This window comes from Triticum urartu, chromosome 1A (assembly GCF_056163025.1).
Source record: "Triticum urartu cultivar PI428250 chromosome 1A, HENAU_Tu73, whole genome shotgun sequence".
In the NCBI taxonomy this organism is placed as follows: domain Eukaryota; kingdom Viridiplantae; phylum Streptophyta; class Magnoliopsida; order Poales; family Poaceae; genus Triticum; species Triticum urartu.
In genome coordinates this window covers 361131969-361158261 of record NC_141873.1, presented here as the reverse complement: position 1 = coordinate 361158261, position 26293 = coordinate 361131969, and the positions used below count along the sequence as shown (strand labels likewise).

General features: G+C 54.9%; 2 protein-coding genes across 2 annotated transcripts; one reads left to right on the top strand and one right to left on the bottom strand.

Moving 5' to 3' along the window:
* Positions 1-18430: 18430 nt before the first annotated feature.
* On the top strand, positions 18431-21630 carry LOC125511802 (Ribosomal protein L35). Its single transcript, XM_048677140.2, has 3 exons — positions 18431-18801; positions 18880-18964; positions 21150-21630. Exons 1-3 carry the CDS (start codon positions 18506-18508, stop codon positions 21237-21239), a joined length of 471 nt encoding a protein of 156 aa, XP_048533097.1. The 5' UTR covers positions 18431-18505; the 3' UTR covers positions 21240-21630.
* Positions 21631-21772: 142 nt separating this feature from the next.
* On the bottom strand, positions 21773-25180 carry LOC125511786 (uncharacterized). The gene is made up of 2 exons (XM_048677139.2): positions 23200-25180; positions 21773-23097 (listed from the first exon to the last, which is right to left on the bottom strand). The coding sequence occupies exons 1-2, from the start codon at positions 23649-23651 to the stop codon at positions 22518-22520; spliced, it is 1032 nt and encodes a 343-aa protein (XP_048533096.2). The 5' UTR covers positions 23652-25180; the 3' UTR covers positions 21773-22517.
* Positions 25181-26293: the final 1113 nt, after the last annotated feature.

Sequence of the window (26293 nt, the reverse complement as noted above, 5' to 3'; positions counted from 1 at the left end):
TGGATGCTCTGAACGCGACGCCTAACCGTCTGAAGGATTCACAGTCCTCAAGTGTAATAAGTCTTCAGATCACACAGACAAGAAGACTTAAGGTGATGCCCAATTTACTCTGGCTCTGGGTGGTTAGGGCTTTTCTCCTCACTAGAAATTTTCTCTCAAGGGCTTCGAGGTGGGTTGCTCTCAAACGACAAAAGTCGTGCACTGAAATCTGAGCAGCCAACCGTTTATGGTTGTGGGGGTGGGCTATTTATAGCCACTTGGCAACCCGACCTGATTTGTCCGAAATGACCCTGGGTCACTAAGGAACTGACATGTGTCTCAACGGTCAGATTTTAAACTCTCATGGCAACTTTGCTTGGGCTACAAGCAAAGTTGACTTGTCCGGCTCTGGACAAGATTCGCTCTCATTGTCTTCGCTCGAAGACATAGGTTTTTGATTTAGGCATCACTTCAGTCATTCTGACTGGTTCTCCTGGACCCCACTTAACAGTACAGTGGTTCCTATGACTCAACACAAAAGAAAAAGAACTACGAAAGATCTAAGTCTTCGAGCTCCATAGGCTTCATAACGTGTCTTCTTTTGTCATAGTCTTCAATGTGAATATCTTCATAAACCACCTTTGTCTTCAATGTCTTCATACATTTTTAGGGGTCATCTCTGGTAGTAAAACCGAATCAATGAGGGACGTCTACCTGTGTTTTCCTGCAATTCTCACAAACACATTAGTCCCTCAACTAGGTTTGTCGTCAATACTCCAAAACCAACTAGGGGTGGCACTAGATGCACTTACACTAACCAATCTAGGAGACACCACTCTCCAAAAGGTAATAGATTGTGTGTTGATGATGAACTCCTTGCTCTTGTGCTTCAAATGACAGTCTCCCCAACACTCAACTCTCTCTCACAGATTTGGATTTGGTGAAAAGATGATTTGAGTGGAAAACAACTTGGGGAAGGCTAGAGATCAACATTCTTGTGGTTGGATTGGAATATCTTGGTCTCAACACATGAGTAGGTGGTTCTCTCTTAGAAAATGAATGGTAGAAGTGTAGGAATGTTCTGATGGATTTCTCCATGAATGGAGGTTGGGTGGAGGGCTATATATAGCCTCCACACAAAATCTAGTCATTACACATAATTTACCAAACTCGGTGGGACCGAATCAAGAAACTCGGTCAGACCAATTTGGTTCAAAATGTGAACGTTAGAGATTTCGGTGGGACCGATATGTTAACTCAGTGGGACCGATGTGCAAGGGTTAGGGTAAAACCTCAACTCGGTTTGACTGATTACACAAACTCGGTGGGACCGATTTTGGTAATAAGCAAAACAGAGAGTTGGTCAAGCTAACTCGGTGGGACTGATTGCATATCTCGATGAGACCGAAATAATTGCAATAGGCAACAGAGAGTTTTCAAGCCCATCTCGGTGAGACCGAGATCCCATCGGTGAGACCGAACTGATTAGGGTTTCTAGCAGTGTCTATGTCAAGTGAACTCGGTGGCGCCGGATAGATCAAATCAGTGGGGCCGAGCTTGACTTTTGGTTTGGGACATATGTGGAAATGAGAAAGTGATTGAGGGCTTTTGGAGCATATCACTAAGCACTTTGAGCAAGCAAGCCATTAAGCAACACCTCATCCCCTTTTAATAGTATTGGCTTTTCCTATAGACTCAATGTGATCTTGGATCACTAAAATGAAAATGAAGAGTCTTGAGCTTTTGAGCTTTTTGCCAATCTTCTGTCATTAGCACCTTGAAGAGGTTCCACGTCCTCTAGTCCACGCCACTCCACTGTTGAACTCATCTGAAATACACTAGGATGAAAATATTAGTCCAACAAGAGATATGTTGACATTAATTACCAAAATCACCCAGGGAGCACTTGTGCTTTCACATCTGGCCAAACCGGGCGCAACTGACCCTGTAGGAGGCGCGTACTCCACATTATTTATTGGAGCAATCCCCATGTTTTTATACTATGATAAAAAAATAGTGTTATTAAGTTTTTTTGAGCAACGATTGTGGGAGCTCCTATTTATCGCATTCTGCAGAAAATAGACGCCTCTTCGCACAGAGCGCGCGCAACTGGGCCTACCCATTGGGGTCAAGCTCTTAGCCACTGGCCGGGCGCAAAAATTCCGAAACATATAATATGGGCAACCAAAGATTCAATCTTGAGGCCTTCTGTTGCTGTCATCACCTCGCTAGACGGGTAAACTGGCCAATGATTGTGGAAAATGTGTAGCGCCAATTCTAAAGAACAAACTGCAGCAGCGTCACTCAACATTACTCGATGTTTTAAAGAACGCAAACAATTTGTTAAATTATAATTTCTTTTGAAAATGTGAACAATGTTTTGCAAACATGAATAATATTTGAAAACTTGGAATGCCTTTTTGAATTCTGAAGATGTATTGAAAATGAGAACAAAAAATGAAATTCCGAACAATTTTCTAAAACACGAACAAAATTTAAAACTCCAAACTTGTTTGAAAATACGAACAAATTTAGAAATTCTGAACAATTTTTAGAAACACGAACAAAATTTTGAAACTCCTTTTTTTGGAAACATGAACAGATTTTGAAATTCCAAACATTTGTTTGAAACTGCAAACTTTTTTTTAAAAAAAGAACAAAATATGAAACTTCATCTTGTTAAAATAAGAACAAATTTAGATACTGTCGGCGTTCTGGGAACGGGGGTCCCCAAACTTGCCTGCCTGCGGCCTGCGGCGTGGCTCAAGTGGGGGCCCAGCGCGGCCCATCTTCATCAGCTCAAGCTCAAGACCCTCGCGAGGGGCCAAGCCTCGCGGGGCGGACGACAGAAAGCTTCCTCAGAGGCAGCCTCATCAGGCAGGCTCGCGAGGAGGCGGAGAGATCAAGGCAAGGGTACCTCACGAGGAGCCCGTGACGCAAGCCATGACGATCGAGACCAGGCGGGCGCCGACCTGCGCAGTGTCCTTGTTTCCCCTTTGGTGCAAAGGGGGCAAGCACAGGCCAAGGCATCGGGCAAAGGTTACCATTCCGGTGCAATGAGACCAAGACCAGCAGAGCGGCAGGACGGAGGTCATCGTGGAGCCCAAGACGGCGTCATCACCAGTGCTTTTGGCAGCCGAAGATCACCTTTGGTCAGGATAACTTGTACTAGATGTTCCCCTTCAAAATGGCCAATTGTTGGCGCCCTTCCCGCTCATTATTTGGGGAGAGGCCCAGGGCTTCCATAAATAGATCTAGCCACCACAGAGTAGAAGGAGGGGGAAAAGGGAGAAAAGGAGAAGGGAGGACATCTAGAGATCTGATAGAGCCCTAGCAGAGAGAGAGAGAGAGGCGACTGAACTCACCCAAGCAGTTCATCGCACCAGCTCAAGAACACCTCTCGCGAGGCTGTTCTTCCCTTGTACGGTTCATCGTCAGCCCTTGAGGCAATCCACCACACCACACACTGAAGTAGGGTATTACACCACAACGGTGGCTTGAACCAGTATAAACCTCGTGTCCCTTGTGTTGTTCGTTGTTTCCAGCTTAAATCACGCGAGGAGATTGGACGTAGATCGGTAGGGGAGAGATCTCCGCGCGCACCCCAGTGGTGACGCCGTCTTGGGCTCCATGATGACCTCCATCTTGTAGTCCTCCTGGTCTTGGTCTTGTTGCACCGAAATGGCAACCTTTGCCTGATGCCTCGGTACTCCGCGGCTGCGCTTGCTCCCTTTGCACCAAAGAGGAAAGGAGGACGCTGCGTGGGCTGGCACCCGCCTGGCGCCTTTGGTCGTCATGGCTTGCATCATGGGCACCTCGTGAGGTACCCCGCCTTGATCTCTTCGCCTCCTCGCGAGCCAGCCTGATGAGGCCGTGCCTGAGGAAGCTCCGCGTCGTCCGCCCCGCGAGGCTTGGCCCCTCGCGAGGGTCTTGGGTCTGTGTTGATGAAGATGGGCCATGCTGGGCCCCCCTTTGAGCCACGCCGCAGGCCGCAGGCAGGCAAGTCTGGGGACCCTCGTTCCCAGAACGCCGACAGTAGCCCCCAGGCCCAAGGCACGCACGGACTTGGCCGTGCAGGGAGGCGGAAGGGCGAGGGCGAAGCGCCGCGGGCCCTAACAGCCTGCGGCCTTGGGCACCGCATGGCGGTTGATTGGACGTGAGCGCCTTAGCAACCGTGCAAGTTGATAAAGGAGCGGCATCTGCCTAGGCTTTGCTTTTTGATTTCTCCGGTTGCTGCTCAGATCCCTTTCTTGCGCCTCTCCTTCCTTCCTCCAAAATTTCCAGATCTACTCCGACCGCGTGGCCTAGGAAGCCATGGCGCCTCGTCAGCCCCCGGCCGTAGCTTGGTACTCGTCTGCCCTAGACTCGCCGAACGTGTCGGAGGCTAGCCTTGCCCGGTTGCGCCGGATGGCAGCGGCGCGGGGCATCGACGGGGCGAAGGTGTTCAAGGCCGGCTCCGCCACCCCTGAGGGTCAAGGGAGCACCTTCTATCCGTTCTTCGTAAGTGTCATTGCTGCTGGCCTGGTGCCTCCCTTCTCCGAGTTCTTCTTCTCTGTCCTCCGCCATTACAAGCTACAGGCTCTGCATCTCCACCCCAACTCCGTTCTTCTCCTGGCAATCTTCGCCTATTACTGCGAGACTCACGTAGGGGTGCAGCCCTCAGTGGCCTTGCTGCGCCACTACTTCTACCTCCGGACCTCTCGTGGTCCTGCTTCCGCGTGCGCGAGCTTCATCGCGTACGGCGGCGCCATTTCCATCTCGAACCCCAGGAGAAGGATTGAGGGCTTCAGGAGCAAGTGGGTCTTGGCGGATGCTGGGCGCATTCACCCTTGGCTGATCTTGCCCACGGAGCAGCCCACGAGCTCCAGCGATTGGGGTCGAGCGGAGCTCGTGGACCCCCGCGTGAAGCTGGTGTTGGAGAAGATGGATGCGGATCTGAGGCCGGTCAACATGACGGCGGCGAAGCTGACCGACGCGTCGCTGCTGAGGGAATTCCTGGAGCACCAGCTGGCTCCGCTTCGGCTGTACTCCCGATGTGGAGGCCCCGTCCGAGCCCCGCGGCCTTGGCCGACGGAGATCTGGCTACGGTCCTCCAATCTCTGGTCGGGGGCGATGTGGCAAGGTTGGAGGGTGCTCCTACGCCCTTGTTCCTTCGCAACGACTGGGAGCAGGTAGTGGAGTCCATGCCCGTCTTCAACGGGGATGGGCCCGTGCCCATGGAAACTCCTGAGGAATCGGTGGGCGTGCCCTCCGACGACTCCAGTGAAGTGGAGGAAGGAGGGGAGCGGGAAAGAGGGCCTGACTCCGAGGCGACTGACGGAGAGTCGAGGGCTCCCCTCCCCCGGCTCAGGTCCCGCGTTCTCCGCCTCTCTCCAAGCGATGACGACGAGGATGACGATGAGCAGGACGGCGGGAGCTTGCCCCCGATCTCGAAGAAGGACAGGACCGGGCTGATCTCCCGCGGGTCTGCCCCGACCCCGAGGCAGACCGCACCTTCCGCTTCCAAGCTTCCCGAGGTTGACTCTTCCAGCCGGCTTTCAGGCTTCAAATTTGGCCGGAGGCCGCTCGAGCTCACTGGCGATGACCCGTAAGCGTTTGATTCTTGTCTTTATTTCTTATTCTGCTTCTGAGGCTTGACGTCCGCATCTCTTGGATAGGCGGGCGCCCGCAGCAAAGAAGTCGAAGGGAGCTCCTGAGGTTCCATCCATGGCAGCGCCTCTGCCCGTGAAGGAGGGTGACCGCGACGCACGGACTTCTCCTGCCCGGTCGTCCTCGCGAGGCCTGGCTGAGCCGGCTGGGGCGAGCTCGGCCCCCACGGCCCAAGTGGCTCCCGAGGTGTCCTTGCCTACCGCCGCCACTACAGCCGTTGGGGCGCAGCAGACCCCGCCTCAGGATGATGTGGCCATGCAGCCGCCTTCTCCTCCTACTCCACCGGCTGCTGTCTCTCTGACTCCTTCTGCCGTTCTGGATCGTGCTGTCGCTGAGCTGGACCGACTGCGGCAGGATCTTCTTGGCGCCGACCCTCGCTTGGTGGCCGGGCTCTTGGAGCTAGCTTCCGGATGGGTTCGCTCCGACACTTCGATTCGGGCGGCGCTGGTCCAGGCCTCGATGGCTTGCGATGAGGAGAAGCAGGCCGTCCTTGAGGCAAAGGCTGCTCGTGACGCAGCCCTGGGGGAGATGGTCGACGTCCATGGTCGCTGCAAGGCGCTGGAGGACGAGCTGCAGGGCCTGCGGGACCAGCTCGCGAAAGAGGTCCGCCTTCGCCAAGAGCAGGAAGAAGGTGTGAAGGCTCGCGAGGCGGCCGTCAAGGAGAGGGAGGTCAAGCTCAGGAAGCGCCGTGACCGCCTAGGCGCGCTGGAGCAGGAGTTGGGGGCGACGAAGGCCGAGCTGGACGACAAGGCCCTGGTACTTGCCTAGGACCACGTGGCCTTCATGGAGATGGAGGCGAAGGCTCGCTCCTCGCTGAGGACGCTTTACGACAGTGGCCTGGAGAGCCCGCTGGCTGGCGCCGAGGACGGCCCCGCCAAGCTGCTTCCTTTCCTGGTTCGCGCTCTTGAAGATGTCGCCCTTGGCCTTGGCCCCACGGCCGAGGCCGAGGCGCGTGTCTTGTCTTCTGCAGCACTGACGCGGGTGCTCACCCACATCTACCTTCGCGATCCCGACGTCGACCTCGATGGCCTACTGGAGCCAGTAAGCGGCGAGCGTGCCGCTGCCACTGCCGAGGCCGTGAAGGGTCGCGCGGAGGCTCTGCTGGGGAAGTTTCGGGCCTTCAGCACCAAGCCGAAGCAAGGCGCTGCCGACCCCACTACTCCATGAGGCGCACCCACTCCGCGCTGCTCCACCGCCGACAAGTGACTCCGTTGTGGCTCCTGTCCTGCCTTTGATTCATGCACATGTATCATGCCTCGGGGAGGCGTTTAAACTTGCGTTTGGCATTGAGATAACAGTGTGGACTGTAATATTTGCTTTTGACTTCCTTGAAATTTGCGCTTTTCCTTCCTACTTGCTTATGTTCTACGCCGGCAGAGCCCAGCACCGTGCATACCTCACCCAGCGTTAGTCCCGACCGGAAACCAGGACGGGGCCAAGGAGTGAGGGGCTACGTGACAAGTTAGGCTCCTGAGTCACGATGCTCAGGAGTCCCCCTTGGCGCACGAACAGCAAGTAGGGAGGTGTGATGTGGGTAGATCTACCGTTCTACGTCTGCAGAGCCCGGCCGCGCGCATACCTCACCCAGCGTTAGCCTTTCGGAACTAATGAGTGAGGGGCTACGTGACCAGTTAGGCTCCTGAGTCGCGATGCTCAGGAGTCCCCCTTGACGCTCAAACGGCCTTTGTACCTTGGCTCCGCTCGAGGAGAGACGCGCGACAAACCAGGCCCAGGGTGGGGCCTGGCTGGGCGGCGTACGTTTGGGCGTGACCCAGGCGTAGCCCCCGTGCCTAGCCCCCTCACGCGGCACTCCCGAGGGGAGGTGTTACGATGAGGCTAGACACTGAGCTCTGGGCTCCCTGAGGTTGATGCGGCCCGGGGGCCACCCTCAGTTGTTTATCACCAGCGCGGAGCATAGCGCTTCCGTATGTGTACGGGCATAGCTGCTCCTCGGCAGTGTCATCAGCCAACGCGGAGCATGGTGCTTCCACTGGTACGTGGGAGGGGGCTCCCCTCCGGGAGGAGCCCCCGGGGCGTGTACAGCCCCACCCTGACACGTGGCTGGCATGGTAGGGCCTGGCGAGGTGTATCTGGGCACCCGTGGGCCAGCGCGGGACTCACGGGACCCTACCTCTAGGTGGGTTGCGCCTGGCACTGGGCCTTATCTTGTGATGTGTCCCTGCAAATTTGGTTAGATGCCGGCACTCTACATCCTCGGGTCCCGGCCCTCGAGCTGGTCTCAGCCGTCGCTGGTATGCCAGGTCGCGATGCCATGGACAAGGCCAGAGGGTGAGGGCTGGAGAGCTAGTAAGAGCCCTGAGTCGCGATGCTTAGGTACCCCCCCCTTTAACGTGCAAGCGGTCGGCATGGAGAAGAAGAGGTGTCGTGGATCGGCATCAAATAATCAAGCATGGTGGGTATGACGCATAACCAGAGATAACTGCAAATGAGATACATGCCGCTGGGTCTGGCCTGAGCGACTCGGGGATCATGCAGCCCGAGGGGCGCCCCCAACAAGGTAAGCTAACAACATGAAATAGAAGGGATACATGCCGCAGGGACGGACCCACGCGGCCTGGGAATAATGCAGCCCTGGGGGGCGCTCCCAGCTGGAAGTGAAACTTGAAAGATGTCACCTGATGATGTTGAGGACGAAGGGGTATTGGTTTAGCAGACTTGGTGGGCTGCGGAAGCCGATCCTCACGAGCCCCTAGGCCCAGGGGCCTCGGGAGGCGCTGGTGGCTCCCTGCAGACCATCTCCATCTCCGGCAGGGCTGCGGAACGCCTGGCCTCTTGTGCCTCCATGATGCCCCTCATGAGGCACTGGTACGTGACAGCCGCGTTCGGCAAGCCGTAAGGCATGCGAACATAGCTACGGGGTGGACCTCCGCAGCGCCCCACTCGCGAGGGCCAGAGGCGCTCCAGAGAGGCGACTCGGTTGAGCCCTAGTATGTCGATGCAGACGCGCAGCCCACCATCCTTGCCTGGATGGGGAGCCACTGCTGGTAGACGGCGGCCGCCTTTCATGACCCTTGGCTCCTGTAGCTCCCGAATGGCCTTGCTGACGAACTCCTGAGGGACTGGCTCTCCTTGCCTTACTCCTTCTTGAGGGAAACATGCTTCGAAGCATGCCTCCATGTGGTGCCCAAGCGCCTCCCTCGTGACCCTAGCCAGGTCGGTGGCCCTCCAGGGGAGAGCCCCCGAGCCCTGCCTGAGGAGGGCGTTGGGCGCGCTTTCCTATGCAACGGAAGGAGGTTCCCCCTGGGCAGGCGCGGGCCCAGAGGGGCCTGCCTCCTGAGGGGTCGGGCCGGACAACGTCTTCTTCTTCTTGGGGGCGGTCTCGGGAAGCCTCCTACTTCCGCGATCCGGGTCTTCCAGTGACGTGGCCTAAAAGGCTCGTTCTAGGGAACACACCGCGTCCTTCTCTTCACAGGGCACCGTGATGACTCCGCCACTTCCTGGCATCTTGAGGACGTTGTAGCCGTGGTGAGTTACGGCCATGAACTTGGCCAGCGCTGGGTACCCAAGGATGGCGTTGTATGGCGAATGTGAGCGACGTCGAAGTTGATGAGCTCGGTGCGGTAGTTGTCGCGTGCCCCGAAGGTGACAGGGAGGTGGACCTGCCCAATCGGGACCGTGGAGCCGTCGGTGATTCCGGAGAAGGGCTTGGTTGGCTGAAGCTGGCTGTAGGGCACTTGGAGATTGTTGAATGTTTCCACGGACAGGACGTTGAGCCCTGCCCCGCCATCAATGAGGGTCCTGGTGACCACCACGTTGCTGATGATTGGGGAACAAAGCATCGGGAGGACTCCGGCTGTAGCCGCACACTTGAGCTGATCTGCTGAGCTGAACGTGATGGCGCACGCCGACCACCTGAGAGGGCGCGTGGCTTCAAGCCTGGGGAGGACTGCATTCACTCCGCGGGCGAACTGCTTGAAGATGCGTTGAGAGGCTGGGGCCTGAGCCCCGCCCAGGATTCATGCGATCGCGCGCGGCTCCTGGAAGCCCCCAGCCCCCTCGTCTTGGTGGCGGTCCTTGTTTCTCCTTGGCTGCGGCGGCAGCGGAGGGAGGCCTGCGTTACCATGCGGGCAATCCTCGCGAGGCTGATCCCTCCAGTCTCCCTCGCGAGGCGGGTCTTGCCAGCAATCCTCGCGAGGTTGATCGCGCCACCCTTGGCGCAGGCCATGGTCTTCCCAGCGTCCTGTGTTCCTTCCTCCTCCTTGATCGTAGCCCCGGTCACCGCGGTCGGGGCGACGGCCGATCCTTCCTTCTCGCACGGCTCGGAGCTCTTGACATTCGTTGGTGTTGTGGGTGTGGAGGTCGTGGTACACATAGTACCGGCTGCCCTTGGAAGGTTCGGGCTGATCTCTTCCCCGCTTGGTGTCTGGTTCTGCCGCGAGCACGGCAGCCCCCTTCCGCTTCACGTCCTTGGCCTTGGGCTTCTTCTCTTCTGGGTCTGCGGTAGGCAGCTCGAGGAGGGAGAGACGCCCTTCCTCAGCCCTGGCGCATTTGGTTGCCAAGTTGAACAGCTCCAAGGAAGTGCACATGTCTTCATGCATCGCCAGCTCCTCCTTCATCTTGACATCGCGCACGCCGTCGGAGAAGGCTGAGATGATGGCCTCCTCAGTCACCTTGGGAATCTTGAGGCGTGCGTTGTTGAAGCGCTAGATGTACTTCTGCAGGGTCTCCCCGGGTTGTTGCTTGACGCGGCGCATGTCGCTCACGGCGGGTGGCCGGTCGCGAGTACCTTGGAAGTTGGCGATGAAGCGGGTGCGCATCTCGTCCCAGGAGGAGATCGTGCCTGGAGCCAGGTTCAGGAGCCAGGTGCGGGCCCCGTCCTTGAGCGCCATGGGAAACCAGTTCGCCATAACCTTCTCGTCTCTGTTGGCAGCTTTGATGCCCAGCTCGTAGAGCTGGAGGAACTACGCAGGGTCAGCCGTGCCGTCGTAACGAGGAGGCAGGTCCGGCTTGAACTTGCCGGGCCACGCGACGCTGCGCAGCTCGGTGGTGAAGGCACGGCAGCCTGCTGTGGCCACGAGAGGCCTTGGGTGACGGAGAGCTTGGTCTTGCATGTCCCCACGCGCTGCAGCTGGGTCTTGACGTGAGGGAGCAGGAGCATGGTCGCGACATGCTGGAGCAGGGAGCGCCCGGGCAGCCTCTTGCGGGCGAGGGACTTCTTGGTAGCTCTGCTCTTGCCACGCTGGCACCTGACGGAGCGGGTTTCGCCCAGGGGCCACGCGCCTTGGAGCCATGACGCCTTCTTGTGGAGGAGGCGGCCGGGGCGCCGCCGGAGCTTCGTCGCCCGCGCGGGGCGGGGTGCGGTGCGGCGGAGCGGACGGCGCAGGAGAGCCCCCTGCGGCGCGGACGAGCTCGGCGATGCGGTCGAGCCATTCTTCGTAGACATTGTTGATGGGACGGTAGCGCAGGAGCTCGTTTGCCGCGATGAGCGCAGCTCGAGCCTCCATGGGTGCGCGGAGCACGCGAGACGAGGAACCAGCTGGGGTGAGCGAGGGAGTAGCGGTGCGACCGTCTTGCCGCACGGACGGATGCTGAGACGATGCTTGCTGCTCATCCCCCGCCGGGCCGGTGGCGGCGTTGACAGCAGGTGACGGGGAACGGCGAGGACGCCCGCCGACAGGAGCCATCTGGGCGACGCGGGAAGCGAGAGCGGCCCGGCGCTCGGCGCGGGCCCGACGAGCGTCAGACATGGGCGTGATGGTCGAAGGAGAACGGGGCGGTGGAAGACGAATTCCGGCGCACCCCTATCTGGCGCGCCAAATGTCGGATTTCGGGTTCCGGCAGACCCTTGAGGTTCGAACACTGGGGCACGCGCGGAGATTTCTCCTCCTACCTACATGCACCCCTCCGCCTCACTAAGATCTAAGCTATGGAAAGAACAACACGAATGACACAGGGTTTATACTGGTTCGGGCCACCGTTGTGGTGTAATACCCTACTCCAGTGTGTGGTGTGGTGGATTGCCTCGTGGGCTGATGGTGATGAACAATACAAGGAAGAACAGCCTCGCGAGGGTCTGCTCTTGGCCGGGGCGATGAACTGCTGGGAGGAGTTCAGTCTCCCTTCTCTCTCTCTCTCTCTGATTCTCTAACTCTTGATTCTCCCTCTCCCTGATTCTCGATCCCCCTCTCCCCTGGGGGTGGCTAGTCCTATTTATAGAGGCCCTGGTCCTCTTCCCAAATATCGAGCGGGAAGGGAGCCAACAATGACGGGCTAATTTGAAGGGGGACAGCTAGTACTAGCTATCCTGACAAAAGTAGTCTTCGCCTACACAAAGCTCTGGTGGTGACGCCGTCTTGGGCTCCACGATGACCTCCGTCTTGTAGTCCTCCTGGTCTTGGTCTTGTTGCACCGAAATGGCAACCTTTGCCTGATGCCTCGGTACTCTGCGGCTGCGCTTTCCCCCTTTGCACCAAAGAGGAAAGGAGGACGCTGCGCGGGCTGGCACCCGCCTGGCGCCTTTGGTCGTCATGGCTTGCGTCACGGGCACCTCGTGAGGTACCCCGCCTTGATCTCTCCGCCTCCTCGCGAGCCAGCCTGATGAGGCTGTGCCTGAGGAAGCTTCGTGTCGTCCACCCCGCGAGGCTTGACCCCTCGCGAGGGTCTTGGGTCTGTGTTGATGAAGATGGGCCGTGCTGGGCCCCCCTTTGAGCCACGTCGCAGGCCGCAGGCAGGCAAGTCTGGGGACCCCCGTTCCCAGAACGTCGACACTGCCGACCCAGAAGAGAAGAAGCCCAATGCCAAGGACGTGAAGCGCAAGGGGGCTGCCGTGCTTGCAGCGGAGCCAGACACCAAGCGAGGCAGGGATCAGCCTGAGTCATCCAAGGGCAGCCCGTACTGCGTGTACCACGACCTCCACACCCACAACACCAACGAATGTCAAGAGTTCAGAGCCGTGAGAGATGGACGTGTCGGCCGACGCCCCGAGCGCAACGACAGGGGCTATGGCCGAGGAGGAGGAAGAGGTGGCGGACGATGGGAAGACCGTGGCCCTCGCCAAGGGTGGCGTGACCGACCTCACGAGGATCGCTGGCAGGACCAGCCTCGCGAGGGAGGCTGGAGAGATCAGCCTCATGAGGATTGCCCGCACGGCAACGCAGGCCTTCCTCCTCTGCCGCCACCGCCAAGGAGGAACGAAGACCAACATCAAGACGAGGGAGCTAGGTGCTTCCAGGAGCCGCACGCAATCGCTTGCATCTTGGGTGGCGTGCAGGCCCCAGCCTCACAGCGCATCTTCAAGCAGTTTGCTCGCGAGGTGAATGCAGTCCTTCCCAAGCTTGAGGCCATGCGCCCTCTCAGGTGGTCTGCGTGCGCTATCATGTTCAGCTCAGCGGATCATCTCAAGTGCGTGGCAACGGCCAGAGTCCTCCCGATGCTTTGCTCCGTGGTCATCAGCAACGTGCAGGTCACCAGGACCCTCGTTGACGGTGGAGCAGGACTCAACGTCCTGTCCGTTGAGACGTTCGAGAATCTCCAAGTGTCGTACGATCAGCTTCAGCCGACCAAGCCCTTCTCAGGAGTCACTAATGGTTCCACTGTTCCAATAGGGCAGGTTCATCTTCCAGTCACCTTCAGGCAGCGCAACAACTACCGCACCGAGCTCATCGACTTCGACGTCGCCCACATCTGTCTGCCATACAACGCCATCCTCGGGTACCCAGCCCTGGCCAAGTTCATGGCAGTGACTCATCATGGATACAATGTCCTCAAGATGCCAGGAAGCGGTGGAGTCATCACCGTACCCTATGAAGAAAGGGACGCAGTGTGTTCACTTGAGCGCGCATTCCAAGCCGCAGCAATCGAAGACCCGGACCACAGGAACGGAAGACTTCCCGAGGTGACCCTTAAGAAGAAGAAGGTTTCGCCTGGCCCAAGCCATAAGGAGGTAGGCGCCTCCGGAGGTGTTGCGTCAGGATCTGCGCCCAATTAGGGAGCGCCACCCTCTCTCGCATAGGAAGGCGCGCCCGGCGCCCTCCTCAGGCAGGGCTCGGGGGCTCTTTCTTGGAGAGCCACCGACTTTGCCAAGGTCGCGAGGGAGGCTCTCGGGCACCACTTGGAGGGGTGCTTCCAGGCACATTTCCCTCAGGAAGGTACAAGGCAAGGAAGACCAAACCCTCAGGAGTTCATCACAAAAAACACCCAGGAGCTACAGGAGTCGAGAGTCATGCGCGGCAGCCGCCGCTTGCCCACCGTAGCCCCACATCCAGGCGAGGATGGTGGGCTGCGCGTCTGCGTTGACGTGCCAGGGCTCAACCGAGCCGCGTCTCAGGAGTGTCCTCTGGACTTCACGTGTGGGGCGTTGCGAGGGTCCACCTCACAGTTACGTTCGCATGTCTTTTGGCCTGCCAAACGCGGTCGCCACTCATCAGCGCCTGCTGAGGAGCATTCTGGAGGCTCAGGAGGGCAGGCATTGTGCGGTCCTGGCGGAGATGGAGATGGCCCTCGAAGGCCCACCTGCGCCTCCGGAGCCTCTCGAGGCTCCTGGGCCTGGGGGCTGGTGAGGGTCGACGTCATCATCGCGCATCGCCCACTTCTTCAACATCACTTCATCTTCAACGGCACCAGGTGACATCTTTCTAAGTTCCATTTTTAGCTGGGAGCGCCCACAGGGTCGCATCATTCCCAGGTCGCGTGGGTTCGTCCCTGCGGCATGTATCCGTTTTGCTTATACTCTTTACTTACCTTGTTGGGGGCGCCCCTCGGGCTGCATCAACCCTGAGCTGCTCGGGCCTGGCCCAACGGTCTTTGCTTTTTCCGCGTCTACTTAAAATGATTTTCCTCCTGCGTGCTTAATGTACCCGACCTAATCGCCTGCTCGATTGACGCCTACCTATGGAGCCGCTCGCTCTGGCATGGCATTTGCGCACGGGTCCGTCCCTACAACATCGATAAATCTGAGTGGTCGAGCTCTGCCCGCGGCAGCCCCGCAAGGCACCACCTCACCAGGCCCTCAGTGCCCCAATCACTTCCCCGGAGCGACCAAAGGTTGGCTGGCAACCGTAACAACAGGTCTTGTTTCTCTTCATGATTGGTGTACAGGACCTACTCTAGGAGCAACGCTGGGGATGTCGTGAGCTGCCTCTCCCTCTCTCCGGCACGGATCACTTGCACGTTAAAAGGGGGACGCCTGAGCATCGCGACTCATGGGCTCCTACTGGCTCTCCAGCCCTCACCCCCTGGCCTTGACCCACGGCATCGCGACCTTTCATACCAGCGGCGGCTGAGCTCGCTCGACGGCCGGGACCTGAGGACGTAGAGCATTAAGGAAAGTGCGGGGAGTGGGAAGAAGCTCGCGAGGACCTAACCCAGCAGCGCCTCAGCTGCCACCACTCGGGCCGGGCGCTTTGTCGAGGAACTACACCAGACTCAAGAGATAAGTTACACCCTTACAGGAGTTGGACCAACGCAGCGCAAAACCCTCGCCCAGTGCGGCTCTGTCACGGCGATGTTGCCTTCCTTTCTCACCCAGCGAGGGCTGCTTGAGCGCTAAAAGGGGACCTCCTGAGCATCGCGACTCGGGGGCTCTTACCGGACCTCGGGCCGCTCACCTCCTGGCCTTGACCACGACATCATGACCTAGCATATCAGCGACGGCTGAAGCCTGCCTGGGGACTGGGACCTATCAGCGTAGAGCGCCACGTCCTCGTGAGGATAGAAAGGGGGAGCCGAGCCGAGACAGGACAAGCACCTCGCATTGATTCATATTAAGACATAATGTTCGCAAAAGACATGGCAGACGCCTTACATACCCCCACGGGGTGTTGCTTCGATTCCTCGCAGGGAAAAAAGTACTAATCCTAAGGAACGCTAATCACCCGCACCTCCGCAAGGGACGCCATCGTCAACAGTGGGCTGCCCAACGTTGGCGCCAACCCCATCCAGATCAGTGGCGTCGGCGGCTGGACGCAGCTGCCCCGCTCCGAGCACGGCGCGAGCTCGGGGGCTCGTAGCTGTCGTCGCTCGTCTCCGGAGTCGCGAGGAGCTCGGGGGAGCCGCTGCATTCCCCGGCTCCTCCGCTGCTGCCTGAAGAGCTGTTGGAGGACCGATGGGCGGGCCAAGTCCTCGCCAGTTCGTTGCCCCTGCCGCTCTCCCTGGGGCAGCACTCCAGCCGGCGTTCTTCAGCATCGAAGACCTTGAAGAACATCAGGGAGGCGCCGTCGTATTCAAGATGAATTACGAGGGCACCTACCGTCCGGCAGACCCGGGCGATTTCGCCCCAGCCCCGGGTCATGAAGACCTTGCCCGGAGCGACGACCGCGACCTCCGCGGTCGCAAGGGTACTGCAGTCAGTGTGCTGCAGCCAGAGCTCCAGAGCCCCGCTCGACGGCATCTCGAAGGCGAGGGAAGGAGGAAGGCGAATCCAAGAGTTTGGAGGCATGGCGGCGTGGAGCACGAGCTCGCGAGAGGAGCGCTCGGCGTGGACTCCAGGAGGAACGACGCGCACCATCGTGCCTCGCCGGCGTCGACGGCGGCACCGTCGATGTCGCTCGACGCCTTCTCCCCCAGGACCCACGACGCGGGCGTACAAGGGTAGCGGAAACCCAGGCGGCGGCCGCTCGTACCAGGGCCTCGATGCCTCCTGCTGAGCACCCTCATCTCGGTGGCAGAGGACCAGCCGCTTCTTCGGCGGAAGTGGGTCAGGACCCTCTCGGGGGGCCTTTCCCTTCTATTCTGCAGAAAACCGGCGGATTGGTGCCATTGGCGTAAGGAGGAGCAAGAACAAGTAAGAAGAAGGAAAGGAGCAGCAGGAAGGGATGGACTGAAGGGGCTCGCGCAGCCCCGTACTTATAGCCAGAGGAGGCCAACCACCGAGCACCATGATCGCAGGTAATCATGACCGGTTTCTCTGCATGCAGGGACTTGTCAAGTCGTGTGGTCGCCGAGGCGTCATGGGGAAGCGCATACGCCCACGTCCAATCAATCGCCACGCGGCGCCCAAGGCCGCAGGCTTTTGGGGCCCGCAGCGCTTCGCGCTCGCCCCTTCGCTCCCCTGCTAGGCCAAGCCCGGATGCGCCTTGGGCCCGGGGGCTACTGTCGGCGTTCTGGGAACGGGGGTCCCCAGACTTGCCTGCATGCGGCCTGCGGCGTGGCTCAAGTGGGGGCCTAGCGCGGCCCATCTTCATCAGCTCAAGCTCAAGACCATCGCGAGGGGCCAAGCCTCGCGGGGCGGACGACAGAAAGCTTCCTCAGAGGCAGCCTCATCAGGCAGGCTCGCGAGGAGGCGGAGAGATCAAGGCAAGGGTACCTCGCGAGGAGCCCGTGACGCAAGCCATGACGATCGAGACCAGGCGGGCGCCGGCCTGTGCAGTGTCCTTGTTTCCCCTTTGGTGCAAAGGGGGCAATCACAGACCAGGGCATCGGGCAAAGGTTACCATTCTGGTGCAACGAGACCAAGACCAGCAGAGCGGCAGGACGGAGGTCACCGTGGAGCCCAAGACGGCATCATCACCAGTGCTTTTGGTAGCCGAAGACCACCTTTGGTCAGGATAACTTGTACTAGATGTTCCCTTTTAAAATGGCCAATTGTTGGCGCCCTTCCCGCTCATTATTTGGGGAGAGGCCCAGGGCTTCTATAAACAGAGCTAGCCACCACAGAGTAGAAGGAGGGGGAAAAGGGAGAAAAGGAGAAGGGAGGACATCTAGAGATCTGATAGAGCCCTAGCAGAGAGAGAGAGAGAGGCGACTGAACTCACCCAAGCAGTTCATCGCACCAGCTCAAGAACACCTCTCGCGAGGCTGTTCTTCCCTTGTACGGTTCATCGTCAGCCCTTGAGGCAATCCACCACACCACACACTGAAGTAGGGTATTACACCACAACGGTGGCTCGAACCAGTATAAACCTCGTGTCCCTTGTGTTGTTCGTTGTTTCCAGCTTAAATCACGCGAGGAGATTGGACGTAGATCGGTAGGGGAGAGATCTCCGCGCGCACCCCAGTGTTCGAACCTCAAGGGTCTGACGGAACCCGAAATCCGACAGATACACCGGACAAATTTTAGAAACACGAAAAAAAGATTGAAATTCTGAACTTTCTTGAAAATACAAACAAATATTGAAATTACAAACAACTTTTTATATTGCACAATTTTGAAAACATGGAAAAAATTGGAATTTCCATTTTTTTTTAAACACAAACAAATTTCGAAATCAGAACATTTTTAGAAAATTGGGAACAATTTTTGAAATGTGAATAAAATTTGAAATTTTCGAATTTTTTTTGATTTTTTAAAAGGAACATTTTTAAATTGTAAACAAAAATGCTGAAACTATGAACATCATTTTAAAATTCTGAACAAAATTTTACAACAATAATTTTTTTGAAATTCTGATTGATATTTGAAATTTTCGAAAAAAATTTAAAAGAAAAGTACACTTTGAAAAGAAAACATGAAAAAATAAACGAAAAAGAAAGAATAAAGAACTGAAAAGAAAGAAAAAGAAAAAAGAACAGAAAAAGAAACAGAAAATAAAAAACGAAAAACCCAGTAGAAGAAAGAAAAACAGAAAAACCAGGTTCTGGGAACCATCTAGAAGGTTCCCTTTTTTTTGAGTTGAATCTAGAAGGTTCCCAAAACCGGTTGACTCGTGGTCACGCTTTAAGGGGGCCGGCCCAGATCCCTCGCTCCCTGTGTGTGGCATATGCGTTGCGTCAACAATTCGACGCAACGAGCGGCGAATAGGAAGTTTCAACGATTGTGTTGTTAAGTAAAACACGAGTGGTGTGAAATGGGCTGGGCTGGAGTAGTAGGCGCCAGCTTGGGCTGGGCTATCTTCTCAGCACGCTCCATGACAGATGAGGGAGAGAAGCAAACTGAAACCCTAGCTGCTTGCTGAGGCCCGCCACGCAACAACACGGCACGATGCGGCGGTGGTGCTGCTCCTCCGCCGGCGGCCTCGCCCGCCGTTTCCTCTCCTCCCCCACCGTCGTCCATGCCCGCCCGCCCGTGTCCTCCCTCCCCTTCCGCCGCGACCACTCCCACACCCACGCGCCTCTGCCCATCATGGGCTCGCTGTTCCACTCCGCGGCAGCCGCTGCGATCGTCCGGCCTCCGGTGATGGCGATGCAGGTGCGCCACTACGCCATCAAGGGCAGGTCCCGCGCGCCGACCACGCCCACCATCTCCAAAGTCAAGAAATACAAGATGAAGGCCCCCTCGTAGGTTCCCAACTCACCCTCCCTTCACCGCCAGTGTATTGCCTGCATTTCTGAATCTCACGGTGGTGTGCGTGTCAGCTCCATGAAGTTCCGCTTCAGAACGATGAAGGACGGCCAGATCCGCAGGTGGAGGGCCGGCAAGCGCCACAACGCACACCAAAAGGTGCGATGCTCTTCGTCTGCTAGTTGCAGCCCCTTTTCCACAACGTACTCACGTTTTGCTTAAATTGCTCTAGGTCCATGTATTTCTAATTGATGACGGTACCAAACTATGCCTTTCAATCTTACAAATGCTAGCCTGCTGTGGCGCCGCAATCCTTCCCACACATTCGAATTAGTACTGTCATATAGATGCATCAATATAGTTAAAAAAGGCACGCCTAGGCTCTAGGTGATAGCAAAATGCCTAGCACATAATTGCGCTTAATGTGTGCATAATTGTGCTTAAGCGTGTACTTTGGTCACAAAAGCACAAGGCGGTGGCAAAACACACAACTATTTTAAAAAAACTTTTGTGCATCATGTCTCTCAAATCACAAGCATATGACGGATAACAGCTGCTTTTCTTTCCACAGTTGCTCCTGATCTATCTATACCAAAGTATAGTTGCCACCAAGGGACCATCTTAGTAAATACGGAGTAGTAGCAAATGCTAGCCTGCTGTGGCGCGTACGGCGATCCTTCCCACACTTTCGAATTACTACTGCTGTATAGATGCATCATGTCTCTCAAATCACAGAATGGAAGCATACGATGGATACTCTGCTCGCCTTTCAATGATTGCTCCGGATCTATCTATACCAAGTGTAGTTGTCACCGAGGTCAAGGGCAAATTATCTAGTTGATCATCTTAGTAAATAGCAGTAGTTCTTCATTCCTGTATAACTTAGCAACTACAGCATCTGTTGATCTTTCCAGTAAAGTTACTTAAAAGCTACACTTTATCTTATACTATTTCGACATAGTCAATCGTAAAATTCAGCAAACCTTTTTCAAAGGAAAAAAGAATGTCAATAAAATGTGAGATAAGTCTGTTTAACACCCTAAAGTATCAGCTTTGGACCATTTCCCTCCTAAGGGCCTCTTTGATTAACATGAATTCAAAATGCAGGAACGAGAAAAATACAGGAAAAACAAAGAATTGTAAAAAGAGGTTGGAGTGGATGCTAGATTTCCTGTGGAACGTAGTACAAATGATTTCTTAGGAAAAATTCCTATAGGATCTATTCCTACAAATCAAACGACCAACTTAGGAAAAATTCCCAAGGGTTATAATCCTCCAAAAGTCCTATGAATTTCTTTTCTAGCAACGGAGCCCTAATCTATTTTTTGGTACATCTAGCCCCTTGACCTAATTAAAGTATTAAACTGGGTAATTACCCTCCCAACCATGATTTATCAGCTGGTTTAGTGGATTAGGCACCGGTTTGGCAGATTAGACATCGTTTGATCTGGTCAATGAAGTCAGTTGACGCACTGTGTGACCAGTTTGTTTGGGCTGCATCTGACTTGGCCGATGCTGACCAGGGCCGCCTTAGCCTGAAGTACTCCCGCATTAACTCGAGGAGGCACTGGCTAGACTTCCATGCGACGGTGTGCCATGCATCCCTGTGTCGGACACTAGGTTGCAATCACCAGTCCTCGAGTGTCATGCGTTTTGTGTGTTTTCGGCTGGCAACTATAATCGATCAGCTTGATCGTTTTGCTAGCTAGCTTCGGCCATTGGCGACCATTAGATGTCCTGAACAAATCAGTCAGCCACTGTGTGCCAGCTGCGTATGTACACATCTCGTCAGCTCTGATTTGTTTTTGTTGCTGGAAGTACCCGGTGCTATCGGGGCTGTGCCAACATAGGCTGCCGCAAAAGACGAGTTAGTCTAGCTTTAAGCCGTCCGGCAATGTCCTTGACGCGCAGCCACAGAGTGCCTTGTCAAGGTCAATGCGGAGGTCTTGGAGAGTCTCCCTCGTGACAACTGATAGGGGTCCATCGACGAGGCTGTACTCGGTGAAGCATGAGATCACCTCCCTCCTGCGGACGTAGGGCTGTGCGAGTGCCAGCGGTGGCATCCGTATCACATCGATTATGGTTTTCAATGATGATGAGCTAAGCCAGTGTCTAATTACCTAAACTGGCCGATAAATCATGGTTAGAGGTACAATTACCCGGTTTTATTAGGCTTTGGCTTGGGGGGGGGGGGGGGGGGGGGTTAAACAGCCTGAAGCTGATAGTTTATGGTGTTAAACATTAAACGGACTTAACTCGATACATGGACGTTATGTCGTTGTATGTATGATTCCAATTGGATTTCTTCTTTGAATTTGCTTGTGATGTACTTCTGAATTTGCAGTCCAAGGAAGCAAAGAGAAGACTTCGGAAGCCTGCTTTAGTGCATTTAGCTTATGCCAAAGTTATAAAGAAGCTCAACTTCTGCGGCTAGGAAATTGATGGATGGAGGATGGTGATTGGCACATGAATCTGATCAATGAATACTGATTGCCAACTTATCTTGTTACATTTGTCCTTTGATGCATTGCCATCAGATTTTTGTGCTCCCATCTCTTCACCGATGCCGATGATTATTTTATTGTACTACCATCCACTTGTTTTCTAAACAATCAGTTGATAAAGGCTCCCCTGTGTTTTGTTATGCACACGGAGAAGACTCACCATAGTGATGATAGACAACCTGCTGCCAGTAAGGAAACTCTATGTCCCTTGTCCTAGCTTCAGATTCAGTGAGCTTCACATGCCAATGTTTTGACCTGGAGTTCAATTGTAGAAATTCAGAGGACATTGTCCTGTCTTGTGTGCTGTGTTTTCTCGAATCACATAGTTCACCGCTTTGTTTGTATTGTGGTTGTGATTCGGAGATCTTACTGGTGCTGTCAAGGTAAGCTTTCGGCTGCATGGTGAATGTTGTATTTGCTGGTAACTGGGCAACTCTGCCATGATGCGCTATGGGAGCAGGTTGAATCTGAGTATGAATGCGTACCCAAGGATAAAGAGCATCGTTTATTGGCCATATAGAAAGTTATCTTTTTGGGCTGCAATTGGTCTAGAAAATTATGCATGAAACTAGAATATAATGGATTGCATTGTCCAGTCTCATCAGAGACTATGGGCAACAGGGCTTGCATTGTGGTAATGAGATTCTTGTTGTCGTCTGAGCTTTTATCTGCACATTCGGGCCTCAGGTTTTCCTTTCAGCATGTTCCTCCTTTCCTTTTTATCTTTCTTTTTAACCTTTTTTAACAGTGTGGCGTGGCCGGATTTCGCCATCAATCATCATGATGAAAAAGGAGATTGGTGGAACTTGAAGTGATAGATCAAGAGATTCAGAAACAGTTGCCGTGTTAGTAAACTACTACTCCATCCATCCGTCCCAAAATAAGTGTCGCTGATTTAGTACAAGATGACACTTATTTTGCTTCAAGAAGCGAGTGAAAACAGCATGAATTGGTAAGCTATATACCTTAAGCTGGGTTCAGTATAATTAACCAAGTTGTCATCGACAAGTACATTCGAATCTGGCCTTGCATGTTCTCTTGTTGCTAACTATAGTGACATGCTCTTTCCTTCAAGTAAACATAAAAAGGCCCCCCCATAGAAGCTACTACTGACACAAGTAAAAAGTCTCGTCATCAGGACTGTGTAGGCGTCGATTGCTTGCTCGATTTCGTGGCTTCAGCGGTAGAGGCAGACGATGAATTCTGGATTAGATGTAGTCGCAGAAGCCGGAGCTGAAAGGATCAAACAGCTGCTGCTTGCTGTCATCTTCCTGGATCTTGTCGATGGAGGAGAAGACGCTGAGGGCGTCCATGTCCGCGAACAGGTCCAGGTCGCTCTCTTGCTTCAGCTGATGGTGAGCACCAGCACAGTCGACGTCGACGTTGGTGTTGCTACTGTTACGAGCTGCCGCGGCCGCCAATGAAGAGGAAGAGGAGGCGGCGATCTTGGCGGCGGCGGCGGCGGCGGAGGATGACGGGCGGGTTGATCCGGCGAGGGCGTTGCGCTGGGTCGGCCACGGGTGGTTGTGGTCGGAGGTGTAGGTGATGACGAGCATGTTGGGGTCGGTGCGGCTGCGCTCCACCTGCTTCCTCGCCGGGCACCCCTTGGAGCTGCTGCAGCGGTAGTAGCCCCTCGGGTACGGCGACCCCTTGATGGGCTTCTGCCCGTACTTCCTCCACGCCCACAGGTCCGACGGCACCACCTCGCCGCTCGTGCTATGCCGCCCGCTCGCTCCCGGCGCCGCCGTCGGCGCCGGGATGCACACCACCTTCTTCGACTGGCTCTTCCTGCACGCACGCAGCATCGATTATGGCATGTTTTAACACGTAGTAGTGCCATCGGTTCGTGTGAAAGCTAGGAGTAGATTAGATAGATGAGGATATGTTAACCTTGGCTTCATTGCGGTAGGCACACGAGGGTGATGGGCGATCGACATGTGCTGCAGGCGGTCGCCTATCTCCGGCGGCGGCCCGACCACCATGTCGCCTTCCCTCTCGAAACCCGGCCGACGAAGCATCCCGGCCAGCGGCTCTGGATGCGGCCGCGTATATGTCGTCGCCGGCGGTGAATGCAGCGAGATCACGTGATGATCAGACGAAGGAGGCCGGCTACTATTATTGCCGCCCATCATCATGGCCACCATTCCCAGCTGCTCATCGCCATGGCCGACGACCAGGCCGCCTCCACCGCCTCCTCCTTCCAGCAGCAGCGAGCTGTACTCGTCCTCCTCCTCCTCGTCGGCAGCCGGGGTTGGCAGCTGATGAGGCGGGTGCAGGCTTGCCCTGACGACATCGGAGAGATCTCCTTGCTCGCCCGGCGACAGCCAAAACAGGTCACACATGATCGACCCGACGGCCGCGGCCGCCGACGCCGGTGTTGATTCACTGGTGCAGCTTATGATCGATCGATCAGCCCGCAAGCGCAGCGCCGTGGCCTACCATGCATGCATATCGGAGTCAGCCGAGCGAGCGCTTGTTGTATATATGTGCATGAGGATACCCAGCTAGCTACACATGTAAGTGATACAAATGAGTGGAAACTGGAAACCCGGGGCTGACTTTTAACACTGGGAAGGAAAAGCGGCGGCAAAGCAAGACGAAGGTGGTGGTGGTGCTACCATTATACAGGCGAGAAAGGAGACAACTTATTATACAGATCCAATAAAATTCACGGTAACTAGTTCGCCGGGGAGCACGCATGAACTACATCTAATCAGTTGATCACAATATTTGAACGAACGGGCTACTGCATATGCCTGCTCACTGATAGAGCCAGCCATTCCGGCGGTCTTGTCTTGCACTGTCCAAATCGGCAACTCCCCCTATCGACGGTCATCCATCCATCGATGGCTACTATCGTTTCAGCGATCGATCCATCCATCTCCTTTTCATTTTCTGTCAAAAAGGACCTCTCGCCGGCCCTCGATCTCAATACCTCTAGCTTTTATCTTTTTCTTTTGCCTTTTTGTATCCCGCCGATTCCAGCCACTTCTTTAATCATTTCATGGGTTTCGGCGAGCACTGGCAGCTTGTTAAACTGGCCGGCAAGACCGGGGTAGAAATGAGATGCATGGATCTATCTTGGGCAGCAGCTTTCTGAATTTACTGCCACATATGCATGCCCTTCGGCTGCCACATGGCATATGTGGTATTCTCTCCGACAGGGTTTATAAGGGCTGACATGGAGGTGCCGGCGTGGCTTGTCGGGACCCTGGCCGGTGGCCGCCGATGAAGCTGGTGGAGAAGATCCAGATTGGTAGAAACCCCTTGGTCGGCCCCGGCCGGCCGCACCGACGACAATGCTCAAGGGCGCCGCTTTTCTTCTTAGAGACGTCGGTCTATATCTGCTCCTCTACTTCTCCCCTACCCGCCTCTCGGGTGAAAACCTAACTCCGGTGAGCGGCGGTGGCAGCGTCCTTGACGTCGTGACCTTCCTGAAGGCGCCGCCTTGAGGGCTGAGTGGTAGTGGGCACCGTGTGGGTCCTTGACGGTTGCTGGTGGTGGGCACTGCTTCAGGGGGAACCCTAGGATCTGGTCTTCCAGATCGAACGATGATGGTACTGCGGTGCCGTTTCTCTCTTGGGAGCATCGTTTGTGAAGCAGCGCTGGATGACAGAGGCAGGAGGTGGAGCGGCTTCATCTTGCACGGAGCTTTGGTGGAGCTGTCAAGTCATGCCTGACCGACAGATGCTACGCTGAGTCATGCCTGGTTGCTAGGTGCTACGCATGACAGTCTTCCAGAGTCTTTGCGTCTGGACAGACGAGCGCAGGGCGGTGGCGCTGTTGGGCGCCATGGTGGCATCGATGGTTGTCCGGACTGACAAGGATGATGCGGATCTCTCTCCTGAATATGGGTCAGTGGTCCGGTGATGATGGCGGCTTCTAAAGCGTGTGCATGTGGTGTGCGCTCTAGGTCTGCTGCACCGGCTGTTGGTCCCGATACATTATTTGGATGGATTGGCGACCACACCGGTTTTAGATATGGGAAGTGAGAGCACTCCACATTATCGAGTTTGTAAGTGTGAGTGATGGTTTCAGGTGGATTGATGTAAGTTTTTGTCAGACCTTTGTGGAATAATTAATAAAGATGACTGCATGCATCGATTGATGCAGAGGCTGGGGGTTTAACCTCCTTTTCCAAAAAAATATCATGTATTTCAAGATCTATTTTGACCATCAGTGTTATACCAATAATATATAATATATATGTATGCCACAATAAGTATACCATCAAATTTGTATTAGAAAGAAGTTTCTAGTGATATAACTTTTATATCACACACACGCCACATATAATATTATCAATGATGGTCAAAGTAATCCAAAAGAAACTTATTAAGCATTACTAACTTGGACGGAAGGACTAAGCTATCTTAAAAAAATGCATGTCCTCCAACTGAAATTAACACAAAATGTCAAGCTAGTGACAATTGGGATTAATTTATTACGAGGAGGATTTTCTATCAGCAGTTACCACGGAACCCGTTTGAGGTTTCGCCGGTGTGGAATTTTCCAAAAATTATGAGAAAACATACACTATAATGTAAGATGATCTAATAAAGGGATTAAAAAAGTATGGCTTAATGTGCCCTCGGACGAAAAATAACCTTTTCTTTGCCCAGCGCACATAAAAGCTTATTTTTGCAGTCGCTCCACTGGATCATCTTATATCATTGGCATGATGTCCCATCATTTGTTTCATATTTCTTGTAAAAAATTAACCTTTAAATCTTAACGAGTTCCCCAGACAACAATGTACATGCAATTTTACCTATCTAGGATCGGTGCAGACTTAAGGTTTTTTTGTCAATCCTAATCATATATATGGCCTAATCCAGACAAAGGGCAAACATGAAGATTAAAAAACATTGACATCTATTTTGAACTACAATACTATATTTTGTTGATCTTAAATGTAATACTTCCTCCTGTCCATATTAATTGATGCTGGTTTAGTATAAACTTTTGCTAACTTTGTATTAAA

Bases quoted from the DNA above. Each gene is read 5' to 3' on its own strand.
- LOC125511802 (XM_048677140.2), top strand. From the start codon at position 18,506: ATGCGGCGGTGGTGCTGCTCCTCCGCCGGCGGCCTCGCCCGCCGTTTC. The intron at 18,802-18,879 runs GTAGGTTCCCAA...TGTGCGTGTCAG, and splicing joins TACAAGATGAAGGCCCCCTC to CTCCATGAAGTTCCGCTTCA. The intron at 18,965-21,149 runs GTGCGATGCTCT...CTGAATTTGCAG, and splicing joins GCCACAACGCACACCAAAAG to TCCAAGGAAGCAAAGAGAAG.
- LOC125511786 (XM_048677139.2), bottom strand. From the start codon at position 23,651: ATGTGTGACCTGTTTTGGCTGTCGCCGGGCGAGCAAGGAGATCTCTCC. The intron at 23,098-23,199 runs GTTAACATATCC...GCGTGCGTGCAG, and splicing joins CCTACCGCAATGAAGCCAAG to GAAGAGCCAGTCGAAGAAGG.